Source organism: Mytilus galloprovincialis, chromosome 1 (genome assembly GCF_965363235.1).
Source record: "Mytilus galloprovincialis chromosome 1, xbMytGall1.hap1.1, whole genome shotgun sequence".
Taxonomy (NCBI): Eukaryota; Metazoa; Mollusca; class Bivalvia; order Mytilida; family Mytilidae; genus Mytilus; species Mytilus galloprovincialis.
The window spans coordinates 86311370-86333179 of record NC_134838.1 but is presented as its reverse complement, the minus strand read 5'-3'; the positions used below and the strand labels follow the sequence as shown (position 1 = coordinate 86333179).

Below are 21810 nucleotides of genomic sequence, written 5' to 3'. Positions count from 1 at the left end.
TTCAGTCTATTGAAAGATGCTTTTAAATGCAGCCAAGAGCTTCACAAATCTAACATAACTTCTTGGTTCTCATTTGTTAAAAAAATATTAGAAGTTTTTGAAATTAAACAAGAAGTAAAACATTTCGGAAAATATAAAATTTGGAACATATCTAGCAAATTAATTCACACTAAATATATTAGCAATTGGTATGCTAGCCAAAATAAAGCTTCTGATGGAAAACTGTTTAATTATGTGAAATTTAAGCAGAATTTTGGTTATGAAAATTATCTTTCTTTAATTAAGAACTTTGATTTTAGAAGATCTATATGCAAATTACGTATTTCTGCTCATAAGCTTCAAATTGAAGTTGGGTCGTTTTTCAAATATTCCACGAAATGAAAGAATTTGCAAAAAATGCTCCTCTGGCTGTGTTGAAGATGGAATCCATTTTTTAACTAACTGTGAAAATTTTAAATCAGATAGAGATGCTCTCTTTGACTTTGTTTGCCAAAGAATTCCAAATTTTTCTATACTTGATAATCAGCATAAATTTATTTATTTATTAAACTGTGAAGACAATCAGGTCCTTAATGCTGTTGGTAAATTTATTAAAGTGAATATGAGTTAGTAATTGTATTGTAACTGTATGTAAAAAATTGTTTGTATCTATGTATCAATGCAAATCAATATTCTTTTTCCTTATTCATGTATGCTCTGTATGCCCCTTGTGGGCCCTTAATTGGAAATAAAATATGTTCTGTTCTGTTTCAAGTTTTGTCATGTCAGTGCCTTTGTATAGCTTTTTATGCAGTGTTGGTTTTGCTCATTGTTGTAGGCTATACTGTGTTCTGTAGTTGACATGATCCTTGTCCTTTGGCTCTGGTGGATAGTTGTCTTATTGACAATCATACCACGTCTTCTTATTCTTGAAATAAACCAGGTCAGCAGAAAATTAAATTTCAAAGACTTATCCCTTTTCAATTATAGTGTTTTAATTTCATTCATACTTTATTTATACCCTGTAATTAGTCTGTCATGTAATAGGACAGTGACTTAGTAGTATCAATCATACATGTGTCAGGTAAGGTGTTCATTAGGTATACTTCTGTCATTTATAACAGATATACGAAAGCTTGGGAACTGGGGAGTGGGGAGTAGATTGATCTTTAATTAAAGGTCACCAAACACAAATAACTCATTTGTTACAGTAGTCAATAAGTTTGTTCTATTCAATTTAAAATTACTCTGAATTAAGATGATTTTGACAAGAGTCTATTAATTTAGGGGAAGCATTCAGACGTAAGAAAAACAGGGGCGGATTAAGAAGGGGAATTGGTTGATTATATAGGGAATCATTAAAGCGTGACTGGAGTGGGGCCCCCTCTTAGGCAGTCAGTGGGCCCACACTTATAAAAATTTCTGGGTTCACTTTTGGAGATCAAGAATTTGGCTCTCTTAAGATTATTAAAAAAATGGAAAACCCATAGACTGTACTGAGTAGATGTAATTCTTTCAATTTCACATTCTGTATTAAAATATGAACATTACATGTCAAATACAGTGTAGGCATATTGCATATATCCTTAATCTGCTAAAACTTATCCTTGCTGAAACGATGCTTAGGGTAAGACTTGCATCTTGGTGATAATAGATTAAAATTTTAAAAGTTTACACTATAACATTTCAGGGGTCCTGAATAAGTGTAAGGTCTCAATTGGACATGAATAATTCATTGTTGTTTTATGTAAAGTTTACAGGTAAAATAGCCTAACCCTGATGGGACATATGATTAGTCAGATTTATAGATAAATGACAATTAAATCACTACATGTATAAGGGTTAATTGACTGGAAAATAAATTAACATTTAATATTCAATCTAGGCATTGACATATGTTCTATGAATATATATTATTTAGGGTTTGGCCTGTAATTTTCTTCTCTGATTCATAAAGGTTAACAACTTTATATATGTCTGTGTAATTATTGTTCTATTGTCAGTGAATATTGTTTGTGTATTATTTTTTTTTATTTTAAATGTGAAATATATGCTTTGCTGTTTTTTTTTTTTATTTCCTGATTGGCATTTTGACATCGTTTAAGTGTAAAGTCTTGCTCAGAAATCTTTAAGAGCTGGTCATGACAACTTAAATTTTGATGTTTATACTAAGATGTTAATTTAAAATCTAATTATATATTGGATTAGTTAATGATAGATTCAGTCACCAGGACATAGGCCATAAATCAAGGAAATGATTTAAATGGTCTTATTAAAACTCAAATGAACGTTTTTCAAGGTCAGTTATTATCAACTTTTTGTTGTTACTTTGCATTTGTCAACCTTTTGATTTTACATGAAAATTTGATGAGATTTTGGTGCTACACAACTTTAAAGAAAAAATGGTGGTTGTTATATGTTCATCTAAACCATCTATTTTACATTGTTTATTTTTCTTTAACTTTTTCTTCGTGTACAAAATACTTACATGATAAGAAAAATTCCCTATAACTTTAGGAAATTGTCTTTTTGTAAAAGATATGATTGTCTAATGTCTTCAATACTGTAGATTCATTAACTTTTGCATATTCGTGGATATTTGATTTCACGGTTTTACCAATCTCTGTAAACAAAGCCTATTGAGTAAGTGTATTCACTGAACATTTGAATTTGTGGTTCACCTGTACCCACGAAAGCCACAAAAATTGGTATCCAACGAATAATAATGAATCCACAGTATCTCATTTTCTGATTGTCAAGATGAATTTATAACCATACTCAAGGAACATTAAATAAATAAGTCATGAAAACATTTAAAGGTGGTAATTTCTGATGTTAATGATGTTGAACAACTTTGACCCGCTTTTGTTTTTGTGAAAAATTCAAGTTTGTAGAGATTCAAATTAAGCTGCAATTTTGGTAAAACATTTGAGTGATTGGTCTTATAAAAGGCTTAGTGTTCAGGGTATACACAGTAATAACTTGGAAAGTTTGTGGGTACAAGGAGATTTATTACAAGTTGTTTATTACATATACTTATCTTATGTTTGTTTAATGTTAAAAGTTAGTACACAATATTGACCTGTGAGATTATTGTTATTTTTCTGATATGAATTTTAAGGTTTATTACTGTTTAAGTTTACTAATGGGGTTTTAGTGCATTGTGTAATTCAGAAAAAATTACCTCAGTTTCTCATTAATGATAAAATGATTTGTGCCTGATGTGATGTTGATCTGATAAACAAGCTATATAATTTGGGTGGTAGATTTGTATTGATCAGCTGTATATCTGATCAGCTGTATATCACAGTACACCTTACCTCTAGGTGGGATTTGGATTTATATATCTGTTTCAGTGGAAAATGTTCACAATAGTAGTCAATAACAGATGTTTATTTCTCTAATTAGAAAGCAATTTTTGTAACTTTGTTGTGGAAAGATCATTTTTATCCTTATTGTTTTCGCTGATTTAGTTGAGGAGTTAATATGGGTTTGCACTTTTTTGGGAGTCTTAATCAAGTTCTGTAAAATCTATGGCTATTTATGAAAACTTACACTGATACTTCAGTTATATGTATACAGTCTCTACTGTTTGGTTTGGTTACGAAAACGATTAGATGAATTAGAATTATTTACTGTAATTAAACAGTACACATTATCTCAGACAGAAGTCAGATTTAGTACATTACGTTAGTGCAAGTAGCCCCAAGTACATCACGTTTTTCTCCATTCAATTTGTCATCATTTAATATTAAGACATATTCAGAAATCTGCAAGCTAACAAGAAACCAATGACAACTAATGTCTGTGTCAAGTTCCTTGAAAAGTCCTTATAACAGAAATTAAAATACTAACAACTAACAAAAGTTGTTCAAATTCTCAAAGCCCTTTGGTGGCTGAGTAGTCAAATTAGTTCAACTACTTAACCACTATAACTTACCTGTCAATACTGAGGAAGTCAGTATGAACCCTGCAATGAACCCTGCACGTGGTGGTTGCCTTTGACTCCATCCTGAATTGAGTGTGATTGCCGTCAGGTAGGTAGTTCTCTTCAGGGCACCCTGGCTTCCAGTCCACCAAGAAACTGGTGCTAAACACAAAAAAATGTATCGAAACTAAATATGAAATGTTAATCCATATTGTAACCAATAATTTTCAAACAAGATTTTTCATTCTTAGACTTAGCATATTATGTATATATTGGTTCCTTTGTTGTTTTTTGTGTTTCCTTTTTATCCAAGTCAGTTTGTTGGTGATTACATTTGTAATCAAAGGTGCAATCAAAATCCAATGTTTACCTTTATGTTAATTAATGTGCTTTAATATGTATATTTTACAGAAAAACAAAAAAATGGTGAAGTTAAAACAGCCTCCTTAGGTCCAAATACACCACAACCAGAAAAAAGAAGTAAATTTTCTAGCTTTGGTAAAATATTTAAACCATGGAAATGGAAGCGAAAGAAGAAGAGTGAAAAGATAGAAAAAACTGCTGTTGGTAAGATATATATTTACAGATGTATAACAGTTTGATCAATTCACAAGTGCAATTGCCATTATTAGTTAATACATCTCTGCATCCTCACAAATGATGTTGGTACAGACAGCAATGCTCTCACTAAAGGCATGTATCTATAGTTCAAAACTTGTTCTGCCTCGGACAATTTTGAGTGTTTGGACATCAACATTTCATTTACAAACGATGAATTTAGATTATGATTCTTTTATCATGATAATTATACCATTGTTTATGAATAATTCATAAATTCAATTTAGAGTACAAAAAAACGATATAACTGATAGGGTGATTGCTTCATTACACGATTTTAGCTGCTTTTAGTAAAAATTCTCAATTAATACTTTCCCAAAATAAGACCCCATCATAACACATCTAGACAATGTAAGTTTACTGGTTCTTGTACATGTTCACACAGTTGGAAACACAATCTAAAACAGGTATAATTTTAGTAGAGGCTCTTTAGAGTCTTGGTTGATACATGTATGTATAATTTGAAATCTTCAAGATGCACTTGAAGTAGGTTTCTTAAAGAACTGCAGTTCAAACTGGGATAAACCTATACTTTTTCTATAAAGAAGTGCAAAAAATAACTATAATTTATTGAAATTTGGCTCCTTGCTCACATATAATGAACATGTATATATATATTTTATTTTTTGCAATAGCACTTAGTAGGGAATTTGTATACATTGTTTTATACCTACCCTATTTATACCTTAAATGCCTTCTATGTCCTTCATTAACATTTAGTTTTAACTTACTCTAACACTTATCTTTGGATTGAAATGAAAATTAACATTGACTGTGAACCACAAATCTCCTTAGGACTTAAACAAGTTTTTATATAATTGCTTAATACAATGCATTAATATACATAATCAATATTGGTGCTGATAATGTTAAACTATTAATTGTATCAATTGCATATGCAAAAATGTCAGGTGAGCCATACAAGTATTTGGAGCCTCCGGCTGGTAAACTAAAACTTGGATAATTAGAATAAACTTGTGCATTAGACACTGTTGTGAAGGAGAGGAGGAAAAGGGCAGACATGTTTATGATTCAAAATGAAAATTAATTTATAAATGAAACTGAACAGATTTTTATGTATAAGAAATGTCATTTACATGTATTTTATTTAATTTCAAATATGCTTGTCTACTGCCAGCATTTCATTTGACCTGAATGTTTGAACAAAACAGGAAATTAATTGATATTATATCATATTACCAATTTTATAATAGTTGTACAAAATGTAGTAACATTAACAAGAGTAATTTTGAAATTGTTTTTTTCTGTCCGTCAATATTAGAATGAAATACAATAAATTCTCCCCTTACATAATGTTATCTGAAGCTTTCTGGAATTGATTTTAAGACTTTTGTTTCATGTTGAGTGATTCAGCAGTGAGTTATAACCTTAGTCACGTCAATATTTTTATGCTGGATGGAATTAGTTGGCCCTAGGACATCACTGCATGCTGTAATTGATCTATAATGTCCATTTAGATGTCATTGTCTTTAGCTGAATGTGTATTTCTTCTCTGTATCATATTCTGTATACTAAATCACTGTGTCACCAGATTAGTGGTAAGTGTGTCTAAAGGAAATAATATAAATTCATCACCAACTTTTATTTCATTTCTTCTAACTGTATCATAAATTGTTCTGATATGAATTGTGCTGGCTAATCATATATTTTTCCAGGAATACTTTAAAGGGCCTTCAAAATAAGTCATTACTTAATAGTGTCAGTGTACGAAGTGGTGAACTTGTAAATTATCATTATACTTGACACATGATCCATTATTATATCTCATTGACACTATGTGCTTTTAGTCAGTGTGAGGTCTTGTGTGGTGTAGAGGCAGACATTTCTATATTAGGTCATATCTGTTATTGCTTAGAGATATCTTAAAGTTTCCAATTAACTTAAGTTTAGCACTGTTAAATTAATGTGTGCTCAAGGGGGCTCGCGGGTCTAAATCAAATTTTTTATTTAATGTAAGATTTCGCTATATTTTTCTATAAATGAACTCTATCTTATACTTAATAGAAAAATGAAATAAAATAATGGGATCACCGTTCATTTACGCTCACAATCTGCCTTCGAAAGAAGCATACATTTTTGTTAATGTCCTTTTTTCTTGTTGAACTAATAGGAGAAATAGCGGTAATATCGAAATAAAAAAAGAACTAAATTACAGAAATCGCTTAAATTTTACAATTATTTAGTTTATGTACAGCTTATTCGAAAACAACAATAAAAAAAAAACATAGGGAGATAATTTGGAGCTTTTTCAATGATATCTACATTTTAAAAGTCACATGGGGCCAGCACCAATTGATTTTTTGGAATGATTTTTATACGACCGCAAAAATTGAAAATTTTTTGGTCGCATATTGGTATCACGTTGGCGTCGTTGTCGTTGTCTTTGTCTTTGTCGTCGTCATCGTCAAAATACTTTTAGTTTTCGCACTCTAACTTTAGTAAAAATGAATAGAAATCTATGAAATTTTAACACAAGGTTTATGACCACAAAAGGAAGGTTGGGATTGATTTTTGGGAGTTTTGGTTCCAACATTTTAGGAATTAGGGGCCAAAAAAGGGCCCAAATAAGCATTATTCTTGGTTTTCGCACAATAACTTTAGTATAAATAAATAGAAATCAATGAAATTTAAACACAAGGTTTATGACCACAAAAGGAAGGTTGGGATTGATTTTATGAGTTGAGGTCCCAACAGTTTAGGAATTAGGGGCCAAAAAGGGGCCCAAATAAGCATTATTCTTGGTTTTCGCACCATAACTTTAGTATAAGTAAATAGAAATCTATGAAATTTAAACACAAGGTTTATGACCATAAAAGGAAGGTTGGGTTTGATTTTGGGAGTTTTGGTCCCAACAGTTTAGGAATAAGGGGCCCAAAGGGTCCAAAATTGAACTTTGTTTGATTTCATCAAAAATTGAATAATTGGGTTTCTTTGAAATTTCAATTGAGATCAGTTTTGGAAAAAGGGAACGGGGGATGTGAAAAAAAAGGGGGGGGGGGTTAAATTTTTCTCATTTCAGATTTCATAAATAAAAAGAAAATTTCTTCAAACATTTTTTTGAGAGGATTAATATTCAACAGCATAGTGAATTGCTCAAAGGCAAAAAAAATATTTTAAGTTCATTAGACCACATTTATTCTGTGTCAGTAAACTATGCTGTGTCAACTATTTAATCACAATCCAAATTTAGAGCTGAATCCAGCTTGAATGTTGTGTCCATACTTGCCCTAACCGTTCAGGGTTCAACCTCTGCGGTTGTATAAAGCTGCGCCCTGCGGAGCATCTGGTTGTACCATATGATAAAGTAACAACTACTAAAGGTAATTAATAAAATTTGTAATGAAAAATAAATGTTTAATTTTTTTCTGAAAATCTTATACCTGCAAGCCTCCTTAAAAGTTAATAAAAACATGTTAGTTGTAAAGTCTTTGATAGAAATCTTGAAAGCAGAAGTGTAAAATTCAAAAGGATAGAAACATGTTAGTTGTAAGTCTTTGATAGAAATCTTGAAAGCAGAAGTGTAAAATTCAAAAGGTCTACCAAAGTTTGTCAAAGTTCCTGTATAGTATTATTCAAACAGTTACAACTATTATTAAGATAGTTTTCTTTAATCGACATTTACTTACACTGACAATTTTATGAGTTTTAGTTACAAATACTTCAAGTGTCAGATCATCTAATGGTCTGATTTTTGACCCTATTATAAATATGCCGAGATTATAAATAAAGATGTGGGCTAATCGACTAATTGTACATGAGCATGATGAGAAAGCAACCCAATGACTTAAAAAATCAAAATTAGGCAACATATAGTAATCAACAATAGACAGGTGTTTATATAATATGTCAAGCTCTAAATCATCTTGGTCTACCAAAGTTGAAAAAAAGATCAGCCATTACCACCCAATTTTCCAAAAAATTAGAGATAATAGACGTGAAATACAACAACTACTGACAAGTATATCTGTGCTTCCATTTATATTTCTATATCATTGTTACTTTTTCTGGTATTTTGTCAAACCATCTGTTGCCAGTTTTTCTATAACTACAGGAAGCCTACTTAAATAGATTGAGATACTTCCATTTTAAAAGCTTTATAAGAGGTGGCAAGTATTTACAAAATGTTACATGTTGTAAACATACTGTAATATAGCATGATAGAGTTGTGGGTTGTTTTACTGTAAATACAAATATTGATTAAGACCATTGAAGCAGGATGAAAAACTTTTATTTTATAACAGTAATTATTTTACTATTTAGTACCTGTACTTCTGAACAACCTTTAACTCACTTGATGGTGTATAACAAATAAAATAAAAGCTAGCTTTCACAAAGAATATCACTCTTTTTATATGCCTTTTTGTAAGTTCTTCCTTTATGATTTTGAAGAGTGGATAGATATGATGATTCTATGTTTGGCAATGACATAGTTGCCTTCTTTTTACTGAAGAAATGTCTGTTTAATGCTTGTCTTTCTTTATTTTCTTCAGCCTTACAATTGTGTCTGCACTTAGATTTTATGTGGTTCTCTTGGAACCAAGTGAACCTTACAGTTGTTGCTCAGGACTCAATGTTGTTTAATGACCTTGCCCTTCAGTTTTTCTTTAAAAGTGTGTACACTGCTTGTGTCTGCTTGTTAGATCCAAATTATTTTAGGCAACGAGTATATGTTCAGTCTCACAAGAAGATGATATGGTTCATTTAAAATGCTGTACCTTAAGTTTTTTATTCCAACTAAAACTTTTATTTTATAGGTTTTTGTTTTTCTCTTTTTAGAACTTGAAAGAAAGATTTCAGTTCGATCAACCAGAGAAGAATTAATCAGGAAGGGTGTATTGAAAGAACCATTGGACATAAAACCATCAACACAAGATGGCCCCTCAATTGAGCAGACGTCAGCAGAAATCAATAATGACCAAAACAAAACCTCTACAGTTGTAGTAGAACAAAACCATGTGGACCAAAATAGTAAGTTTCTGACATATTTTAGAAATTTTAGAAAGTGACTGGTGACTTTTAACTGTTGGTCTAGTTGTTTGTAACCAGAATAATTCAGTCCCTCCTCGTAATCAATCTCTTCTACTTGAGAGGGCCTGAACTCCTAACACACTAAGATTCTTTATCTATTCTGTACTTCTGTTGGTGTCTTCTGGGAGAGGTCCCAGTAACTGTTTCTAGATTATTTATGCTTCTATGATCTCATAGCCTGCATAGCTAGGGGAGGCTTTTTAGTGAGAATTAAACTTGCTTAAATCTCAATGTTTTCTATTAGCCATTTGATATAAGGGTACTGTAATTCTACAATTATCATCCTGATCCACATAGAAATTAATTAAGGTTTGGGGTAACCCTGATTAAATGATATATAATTAATTGTATCTACATGATCTAGGGAGAATACTGCATACATGTATACAATTTTACTCTGCATGAGGCATATCAGTCAGAGAACTCATACTTTGTATTAAAGACTTGAAAGAAAGTTGAGATATTATTTGGCAGTGTCACTTTAAAGTTGCAGTGACCTTAATTTTCTTTTATCAAGATCACTAGCTATGAAGTAAGCTATGATTACAGATGACACTTACACATATAATGATTTGATCAGAAATTCTGGTTATAATAAACATCATTCTATACCAAGTAATGTCGTATGATGATAAACTTTGTCAAGAGACTTTCTGTGTCATAAAATATTTAATTGAACAAAAACATTTATATTGTACATGTTTACACCTGAGTTGCTTTTGGTTTTACAATTTCCTCACCATGAAATTTCAACCTAAATTTTTGAAATAGTTTGAATAAGAAAATGATAAATACATAAATGTATTTGTTATAAATCTTTATTGTTTAAATTTATTTCCTTGTTTTGATTTTTGAGGATTTACAATATCTGTACCAGGTAACAGGTAGAGGTTTTAATACCTGGCCACAGAAAACATAACTATAGACACATCAGTGTTTGATTAATGGAAGTGTACAGATAACAACCCAAAATTACCCAAGCATATTATTTGGACAACAGAAATTGACATGGATTTCTCTCCTGTAATGAACATGTGTAATGTTTTCATGGGTAACAGATAAGGAATATATTAAGATGTACATTACAATAGCATCTTAGGTGTGACTTTTACAGTACAATGGGGTCAGGCTGTTTTATGTGTTGTCTGTGCAAAGGTATGTTTATAAACTAATTACACACATGTGTAGGGTATGTTATTAGAGCTAATAGCTGTAAGGTGGTTCACTTTGTAATATTCTCAGTACATTAACATAAAAATGACTCATTTAAGATTAGAAATTAACTTGATTAAAATAATTCAATGTTTTCTGGTTTAGGAGTTTAGCTGACATCAAAGGAAGCATATTTGTTTCTTGATTATAGAGTAGGTTTCAATCAACAAATCATTTGCATCTTTAAAGAGGGTATCTAAGAGACAGTAACTCAGCAGCTCATGGCACATAGGGCTATAGAAAAAACTAGATGAACTTTTTCAATGGATAAGTGTCACTTTTGTGGGTCAGCAATACATTGCTTTGATTTTAAATAGTTTGAATTTCATTGAGACCAACAAACATCTTACCAGTTCATCAATTTAATATATTCCTCTGTTTAACGCTGAGTATTAAGGCTGAACTACTTTCTGGGCTATCGTAATGAAAGTTATGTAAAATTAAACATTCCTGATCATTAGTTACATAGATGTTATACCAATGTAAATAGATAAATAAATACCAATAACAACAGGCTTAATTGGGTCAGGCTCATCAAAATGCTTTGGCCTTACATTTGACTTTCCCTTGTAAAAAACAAGTAATCTATTGGAAAAAAAACAGAAGGGGGGATCTTTTAAAAGACAGTTCCCTCAATAAAAGAATATTGATACTGCAGAAAACAAAACGCAGCTATATTAAGAGGTTGGAAGAAAGAACTGTTATCTTAATGTTCAGGTCCAATATTAATATAAGCTCTACATATCCTTATATAACTTAAAAGGTTGTAAACACAATCACAAATAACAAATGTGTGGCACCATCACCAACCATAAATTCTCAATAGATAGAAATAAGGGGGGAGGGGTATGGTACATAAATGAATAGGTTGTTTTCTGCAGTCTTTTAAAACTCCATATAAAATGGTATTTGAAAGTATTCTTGTTGTTCTGTCCCGTTAATTGAATACAGTCTAAAAAGAGATTTGTGTTATTATACAAGTAAAGGAATTCTACATTAATTTCTCTTGGTTATTAGTAATGAGTATTGTTATGGTAAAAATCTAGAAATGCGTAGGATTACAAGAGATTGCTTCCTGATATCACGATCAAGTGTATCCCACGTATACTTCAACATCTAAATGGATTGACTTGGAGAAGCATCATTTTTATTACTTTGTTGGTTATTGGACCAGCTCTTTAGTGTATAAATCTATGCATTGTTGAAAGACCATATCAGGCAATATGTTTACTTGTGTACCTGAAGTTTACTAGTTCAAACAAATTCAGAGCCATCAGCATTCTTCAATTAACTTCAAAGATCATAAATACACAAAAATCTGTTTATTTTAGGATAGTTGCCACAGTATTATAGATATTTAATAACATTAAAAGATCTGTTGCTATCGAAAAATTTAAAAATAATTGACCTTAATTTAGATGTCTACAAGATGTATATAAACTTTTAAGATAGCTTATCAATACTATCAACCTTACCAACAATAACTATTCTGTTCAGGAACAAGGTTACTCTTTTTACAGATGAAGCCCACATCCAGATTTATTAAAATTCATTTCATGAACATGAAAAATCCAATAACAATAATTGGTTGCTTGTTAACCGGATTTTCTATGAAAATATCGGTTATTGATTTACGGATGTACGGCGGGCGGGTGGTTGGTCTGGTGGGCAGCAGCCAAATGTTGTCCGTGCATTTACTCGTGAACCATTCTACGAAAGCTATTAAAATTTAAATATGTTGTTACTGATGACAAAATGGAGGTCATGTTCAATACTTTAACTGTTCAAGAGTTGTGGTTCTTGAAAAATGGCATTTCAAGTCGTGTCCGTGCATTTACTCATGAACCCTTCAATTTTGAATCTTTTACGTTCAGTTGTTATGGTTCTTGAAAGAATGAAAAATGGCCTTTTCAGTCGTGTCTTTGCATTTACTCATGCACCATTCAACCAAAGCTTTTCAAATATGAATATGTTGTTACTGATGACAAAATAGAGGTCAAATTTGATATTGACGATTTTCTCTTTTACTGTTCATAAGTTATGGTTCTTAAAATTTTGAATAAATGGTGTTTCCAGTAATGTCCTTGCTGTTACTCATGAACCATTCAACGAAAGCTTTTCAAATTTTAATATGTTGTTACTTTAACTGATAACAAAATGGAGGTTAAGTTTGATATTGATGATTTTCACTTTAACCATTCAGGAGTGATGGTTCTTGTGATATTGAAAAATGCCAGGACACAAATAAATGTTAATAAATCCGGTTTGCTGTCGCTGTGACAGCTTCTTGTTTTAGATTTGTTTTGTACTTTGAAATATGGCCACCTTACCATTCTCAGCTTAAAGTTTTGATCAGTTTCCCTGTTACTTTAAAGCAGTTGTTCATACTTTTTTTTAGGTAAATTTGAATAAGTTTTGAGAAGCTTAATGATACAATGGTAAAAAGTAAAATCACAAAATTACTGAACTCAGAGGAAAATTTAATCGATTATGAATGGCTGCCAAAAAGCTTAAACAATGAGAAAATGTACTCCCAGGAGTGGAATATCCATAACGTTTGCATTATATTGCATAAGGACTATTCTATTGATAAAGGTCCAGATTAATAAAGTTAATGGACATCTAACCTCTATTAATTTGAACCCCTGCTGAGATATTGCATATTCCAAACACTTTATTGTATTTTTCAAGTTAAAATCCTACATCAAAATTGTGTTTTATTAATAAATCAGAAAAGTCAAGTACTTTTGTATTTTCTAAGTTTCCTCAATTATCAGGATCATACAAGTGTCTAACTTGAATGTAAAGAATCAGATGATTGGTATTGTTTCTTTTGACTACCTGTAAACCATCTCAATGATCTGAACATTCATTTATCAACACAGGGGTGTCTGTTTCTACTGAACTCACACATGGTCTTCTAAAATAGAACTATGGCAGTGACTCAGCATAACTCGTTGCTTTTCAATCAATGAATATTTGTACAATTGCAATTTATTGTTCTTTAAATCACTTTTATAATGGTATAGCATGGTCGTCATTATGGAAATGGACATGTGATATGTTTGCCCTTCAAACAATGAGCAAACCCAAACTGTATAGTTAGCTATAAAAGTTCAGCTCATGACAAAATTGGAAACAATTTATATCTGAAAACCAAGTGCCTGATTTATGCAAAAAAATTAATAGGACAGAAAGCAACCAAGGATAACCACTGAATTACCGGTTCCTGACTCGGGACAGGTACATACAGAATGTGACTCAGGACAGGTACATACAGAATGTGACTGGGTAAAGCATGTTTGTTGGTGCTTAAACTTCACTCTTTTTTTTCTCATATTGATTTTCACTTTCAGAATAAAATTGAAGTAGTAAAAAATGGGGGTAAATTCTTCTTCACAATTTATTGTACGTATTTTGTCCTAAAAAGGTTATGCATGTGACCCTTTAATTCCACAAAATTTCAATTTGAAACTCAATTTGAAAATAGTTCCACTATTTTATCTGTGCACTGATTCCTTATAAGAAATTGCTCTGTATATTTTTAAAACAAAAGTACATTCTTTAGTCGACCAGATACATTTCTTTTGCCAATTAATGTTTGTAAAAATAGGCTTTCAGTTTCAAGATGCATTATGTATATCATCAGGATATTAATAATTACATTGCTGCTTGTGTAAGGGAGATAACACAGCTACATAAGCTGAAACACAATTTATGGTCTAAATAAATCTTTTAGTAGCATCTTTACAAAAATGTTGTTATGATTAAACTGATTGTTGTATATTATCCTCTTTGGGTTTATCTTGTGTTGCTAGGTTGCTGTCCAAGTTATCTATTTCCTGCATCTCCTTTATTCTTATTTTAAATTGAGAGTATCACTAATCCTGATTGGATAATACTTAGATTTTTTTGTCGACTTCATAGTTAAACCTTTAAAAGAGTAGATTTTAGAGTGCTACTAATGTTGCCTATGGGGCAGATAATTAAATTATATATTTTACCTTCTTCTAGGCAAAGAAAAGAAGATAAATGAGTAGGGGCACATAATGTTTAGAAATGCATCCGGTCAAGAAATATAAATGAAAAACATTAAGATTTTTATCTGATGATGTCACAATAACGTCATTATATGTACTGTTTTCACAAAAACGATGAAAAAATACAGAATTTATGCCGTTTTCTATCTTTATTTCCGTTGTGGAAACATCCAGCGCAGCCAAGAAACAACAAAATAATTTAACAGAAGCTTTATTATAACTATTGGCATAATCTCACCAAATATAAATTTGTTTCTTGGGTGCGCACATACTTTTTCAATCTAAAATATACTTAAAATTTGATGAAAAAAACAAGGAAAATCACAAAATTTAACATAATAAGCAAATTAAGTCATGATTTGTTTCCATGGTTACTTGTTCGGTGTCAAATTTGTTTTGTTTTTCTTAGTACCTTATACCTTAGTCAAGTTTTCAGTTATTTAAGAATATGTATGATAACTTTTAAATTTGCAGTAATTTTTGGGCCAAATAAGGGCCTTATTGACCCTACTCCTTTATTATAAGTCATTGAGTAAAAAGTACTGATGAAAATGGGATTTTATTGTTTTAGTTTAATTTAATACATGCAGTACAATTTGATGCGTTAGTATATAAATTGTGTTTATTTGAAGTAGTGAGTTTAATTAAAGGTTTCCCTCATGTTAGATGTGGAATTGAAGATTATCAGAATTTGACTATAGGACTACCGCAGTTACTATTGTTACCAATTGTCCAGTAGCCAGCACTTTGTGATTGTTGATTGTTGGTAAATTCAAAATTTTGTGGGTTTGGGATGATAAAAATATATGGAGAACCCCTTTTTCAATTGATTGAAATTTTATGGAATGTTTCCGAGCACTAGTGAGACAGTTCAAGTTTAATTGTGTTCTATTCACTTTTATCTTTCCAGAGTTGTTGTACTATATTGTTTGTAAATTCAAAACTATGTTGTTTTTCAGATATTAAATGAGGAGCAATTTAAATCAATTATACATTATGTTCTTAAATATGATGGAAATGTTTGTGATGTTTTGGACCTTTAAGTTTACTTTGAACAAGATCACCAACATTTTTGACCTGATTTTTTTGGTGTATTAACATCAGTTTTCACTGGTGTATATGAATCCTGACTAAGAGACCCTGTGAAAATGTTTCTTTGTTAGCTGAATGAGTTGCATTTTGTGTAATAAATATATAACTGAGATTTATGATTACAAAATAATATTTAATTAACAAATTCCCATGTTATATCTATCTCAATCCCACAATGTTTTAAGTGTCTTGCTAAAATGAATACTAATGACCAACTTTCAAAAATTCGATCATTTGTAACAGCTTATTACTATTTTTCATCAGTGAAATATTTGTCTTACCTTTCACACTTGTTTACATTGCTTTTGTGAAGTAAAAGTTGGCAGAGTAAGACAGCACTATTTTACACCTACTACCAACATGATGTAAACATTGTACCTGCTGATCAAGATAAGGATTGTCAGCTAGCGTTACATAACTGCTTCATCTTCTTAAATATGATGGTAATGTCTAGAGCTACATGTAAGTTTCTTTCTCTATCAAATATTCTTAACTTATTGAATATACTACATTAAAGTATTTTTATGGTAGTTTTGTAATGTTAAACTGGAAGAATGTTAGATCCATTCTTTAAAAAAAATATCTTTTTAATGAGAACTTTTGAACTAATCAAGCTAGGCAATTAGGTAAATATTTTGCTAATTGTACATGATAAGGAGCATGTTTTGAGAAATTTGATGATGTTTGAATGTGTATCAGAAAAACAGAAATTAGGTATTGCAAGAATTTATCTAAAAAATCTACTTCTGTATAGAAATTCAAAATAACAAAGCATGGAGAATTGAAAATAAAGAGATTCTTTGTTCATAAAACTTGTCATTCCTCACAGGGAAAAGAAACAATATTTTATCTGCTTTATGACATACAAGAAATTATTTTTGCTTTCAGACACATTAATGGCAATTTTTAACTACTAAATAATAAAATGTAATTCTATGGACAATAGAAATATTTTTCCAATTTTGATAGGACCTAATCTAATTTGATTTCAATAGTTATTGTCATAATTACCAATTTTCTAAATTATTGCAACTTTCTGAATACTGTAAATTCAGAAATTATTGCGAGGTTTTTATTATTGCGAATAATGCGACTGAGTTGTAAACGCAATAATTAAAACTCGCATTTTGTAATATTTGAACTGACTTAAGCATGACTTTTCTCAAAATCGTAAAAATTAAAATCGCATTCAAGTGTAAAATGACAAAATCGCAATAATAAATGCACGCAATAATTTCTGAATTTACAGTAACAAGACATAGCAGGGAGTATTTCAATAATTGGTTATATACTTTCCTTGTAGTGTTAGATAATTGTTTATTTTATTATCCTGATATTTATTTTCTTTAATTTGTCCTTTTTCCCAGAACCTACCACAAACTAGCAGAATATTTAGGTTAGCAGACCAAAAATGGTTACAGTAAGAAAAAGGGAATGAATTTTTAAAATCAATTAAAAATTGGATACAATTTGACTTAATGTAATGTGATAAGAATATGAGTTGCAATCTGAACCTTCCAGTGGGAACATCATTGTTGAACTTTCTCCTTATTGTTTAAAGAAGTATATATTTACTGTTGTTTATGAATTACCATAGTTACTGTTGAAGAGGATGAGTGTAGAAGCATTGGTAGTTACCTTATCACGTTTTTGCCAGATGTAAACAGATCTTACATTTTATACAATAACCACATAGATGCTTCATTTTTTTGTGTTGTAGAATTTTTTCTTGAGGTTGTCAGTTTATTTTGAATTTTAACAAGAGCCCTTAAGTACGTACCATACCTATTTTGAATGGCACTTTATATGGATACAGGAGTAGGTGCAATAAGGAGCTGTTTGACCTCCAATTTTAAGTCCAATAGATCACGATGAAATATGTTCCAAGTGGGAGAACGTGAAAGTAAACTGTTGTAAACCTTGACCCATACTGAATTCTAAGTCATGAAAAAGAATTTGACCTTTATGTACATAAAGGTTCATAGTATTCTCTCACAGCAAGAGCCCTGATTTTTTGTCAACAATATAAGTTTTCTAGGTAGAATCCCAAACAATCAGCTTATCAGATTTTTGTAACAGTTTTGTTTCTTTCATTTCCAAAATTAATGTTCATGTCTTTTGGGTCTTTTTTTTCAATTTAATCTTTTATTGATTTTTGTGTTTATAAATTATTTTAGTTCTGTCTGTTACAAGCATCAGAATTCAATAATTAAATTGTATAGCTTATAAGGAAGTGGTTTACTAATATCTTTGACAATATGATGGCAATGTTTCCATGGAAATTTATGTTTTACATATAGTGCTAATTGTTAGCTTTCCATTCAAGTGTCTTAGTACTTTGTTTTGTCAAATTCTTCACAGGTGTACTTGAAGGTAAATGATTTCTCTTTTTCTCTTTGTTTATATGAAAAATATATGGGTTTTTTTTGTTGTTATTTTGTTGATTATAATACGAAAATATTGTAATGTATTAAAGCTGAATAAGTTTTGACTGAATCCTATCTTAATTCAGTGTTTTATTATTTTTATTTTTTATTTTAACAAACAGAATATAAATACATTTTGCTTGAAATTGTCTTTTTTATTTTTATTAAAGATATATTCATATTTCTGTTATATGCATGATCATGATGATATTTTAAAAATACAAATACTGAATTGACCCTGCTCTTACTGTTTTCCTGGATGGACTGAAGCTTACTGTCATTTGTATTACTGTGAGAATGGTATTTTAGAGGGAGTCCTTTTATTTAGATTTACCTTTATCAGGTATATACACATGGACAACATATTGAAAAGGAAAAATAAAAAAACAATAAGGCATACAAAAATTGAAATGAGCCTTAACCTCCAGATTGTTCAATAATTTAAAAACAAAGTCTTTAGAATAAAAAAAAAAAGCCATTTATAATTTGAGAAATTGGAACCAAAGTTTGTGGTATAAAGTACAACATTTATGAACTGCATTAAGCTATATGTAATAATCACCAACATCGTAAATGAATAAATATGAAGGATGATACTGAATCCTTTAGGGCCATCAGTAGTGGTATCCACTTAGTGGTTTCATGATAGTGTGTGTAGAAATTCAAGTGTCAGATAAAGTTTTACTCTTAACTTCATGGATGGAAAATTCATGAACAAAAGTAATGGAAGATTGTGAATTATCAACTTTGGATAACTGGTATTAAGACATTTTGATGTTAAAAACAATAAGTATTTGTACACTCAGTAGATAATAAACTAAATGGTCTTGTAAGAATAGCAGCAAATTAGATATAAGATTGAATTGTTACAAGGACATTCTATATAATAAAAAATCAATTGGAAATATGAGAACCTGCTAATTTGTCTACTGATAAACAAATAAGATTCTAAACTAATGATCAATGAAACTGTGAATACTATATCTTATATATATATTTCTGAATGAAAGGAGATGTTATTAAAAAGATGGAACATTTCAATGATAAAAATGTCTTATTGTATATTTGTATTTGTTATATTTACATTTAAATATGGGGGAGGTGATTGATAGTTAGGGACAAAAAGTAAAATCACAAAAATACTGAACTCTGAGGAAAATTCAAGACGGAAGTCCCTAAAAAATGAAAGAAGTATATATTCAGTATGGGCTTTGCTCATTGTTGAAGACCGCACAGTGACCTATAGCTGTTTATTTCTGTGTCATTTGGTCTCTTGTGGAGAGTTGTCTCATTGGCAATCATGCCACATCTTTTTTATAAGCATTGTTTAAGTGGTTATGACTCCATTTAATAAGATATCAGTGCCTTGCTTTTAAGACATTGACATTGTAATTTGTTTTAATCTACCAGAATTTAATACATTGATTTTCAGAAAACTACTGCTTATGTGTTACGAATGCATGAATTACCAGATGTGTCTTTACCTGTGAACCTTTGATTTATATTTCAAACAGAGTTACATATCAAACACTCATATATGTAACTCCAAGGTAACAGGTCTGTTAGAAAAATGATCTACAGTGTTAACTTTTCATTTCTGTATTTAATATAATCCTCTTTTTATAGGCACAGATACAGATAAAGCTGAGGGGACAGAGAAACTTAACCAAGGGGAGAATGTTAATTCAGTGGTAACAACAGAATTGTCGCAGTGTACAACCATTACTACACAAGCTGAAATCACACCTGTTAGTTCAAGTGCTGACACACCAGGTATGACATGTCATTACTACACAAGTTTAAATCATATGTTTTAATTCTGGTGATGACACATTAGGAATACATAACAACTTAAGCTGAAATCCCCTGTTGGTTCAAGTTCTGACACACCAGTTATGACATGTCAGAACTAAACAAGATGAATTCACACCTGTTAGTTCAAGTGCTGACACACCAGGTATGACATATAGGGGGAAGTCACATCTGTTAGTGCAATTACAAGTGCTGATAGTAACCAAACTGCCTTCAACAATGAGCAAACCCATACTGTGTAGTCAGCTGTAACATCTGGCAGCATGATGCATAACAAAATGTAAAATAATATGAACAAGAAAACCAAAGGCCTAATTTAAAACTACACATTTTATGATACACAACGAGGATGCAATAACATGAACAAAAAATTATGAATAACAGACAGACTTACCTAGTTTAATATCTCTGCACTTTTTAAAAAAAACTTAGGGGATAACAAGTTGTTAACAAGAAACAAAACAAGGTTCTTAAAACAGATAAACAATGTCTGCTTCACTCCAGCAGTGAGCTTTTTTCTGATAATGAGAAAACAAGGACAGGTTCAGACAGAAAGCTATGGCCAGCAGGAAAAACTGTTCACCTAAATAACTGAATTACTTCATCAGATGACAATATGAATAATAAAAGTCCTGGCTAAAGATAGACATACTAATTCAATTCAGTCACAGACCACTTTTGCAAGTGAGTTCTAATACAAATATAAGATCAAAGAAAAGATTATATTCCACTTTTGTTTTAGCTCTAACCACTGCACAGGCAAGACCTATGGTATTTCCTAAACATCCCACTTTTGTTTTAGCTCTAACCACTGCACAGGCAAGACCTATGGTATTTCCTTTTGTTTTAGCTCTAACCACTGCACAGGCAAGACCTATGGTATTTCCTAAACATCCCACTTTTGTTTTAGCTCTAACCACTGCACAGGCAAGACCTATGGTATTTCCTAAACATCCCAATGCTGATAAACCTGAACCTGCTCCAAAGGAGGTTACCATGGAAACAGCCATTCCAACAAAGGAAGAAACTTCTACAACTATAGAAGATACATCTGTATCAGATAAACCTTCAGCTGTAGAAGTTACAAAAAGTAGGCATTTTAATTGTATTGTATTTATGTGGGGTAGCTTTTGTCTTTATTTTACTCACACCCATACACATAGATTAGACTGAATATATAGGTACACAACATCAAAACAAAACAAATAACAGAGAAGAGTCATCTATGTTACATCAGATACAAAACTAGAACCATCTAAAAAATAACAGATACCAAACAAAAACTACCTATGGTATTACAGATACCAATCTAGAACCACCTATGATACAACAGATACAAAACTAGAACCATCTATAAAAATAACAGATACCAAACAAAAACCACCTATGATATTACAGATACCAAACTAGAACCAACAATCTATAAAATAACAGATACCAAACAAAAACTACCTATGGTATTACATATACCAAAATAGAACCAACTATCTATAAAATAACAGATACCAAACAAAAACTACCTATGATATTACAGATACCAAAATAGAACCAACAATCTATAAAATAAGATACCAAACAAAAACTACCTATGGTATTACAGATACCAAAATAGAACCAACCATCTATAAAATAACAGATACCAAACAAAAACTAC

General features: G+C 30.8%; 1 protein-coding gene across 5 annotated transcripts in view; it reads left to right on the top strand.

The window, feature by feature from the left end:
* LOC143042871 (phosphatase and actin regulator 1-like) overlaps positions 1–21810 on the top strand; it is a 57118-nt gene that overhangs the window by 19719 nt on the left and 15589 nt on the right. For 3 of the 5 annotated variants that reach the window (XM_076215363.1, XM_076215369.1, XM_076215376.1), the window contains 4 exons: positions 4319–4474; positions 9323–9514; positions 19971–20117; positions 21067–21246. In XM_076215363.1, the coding sequence (XP_076071478.1) occupies positions 4319–4474; positions 9323–9514; positions 19971–20117; positions 21067–21246 (675 nt within the window). Of the gene's footprint in view, positions 1–2247; positions 2279–4318; positions 4475–9322; positions 9515–19970; positions 20118–21066; positions 21247–21810 lie in introns of those variants that run through there. The other 2 variants (XM_076215385.1, XM_076215394.1) reach the window with 2 other exon arrangements.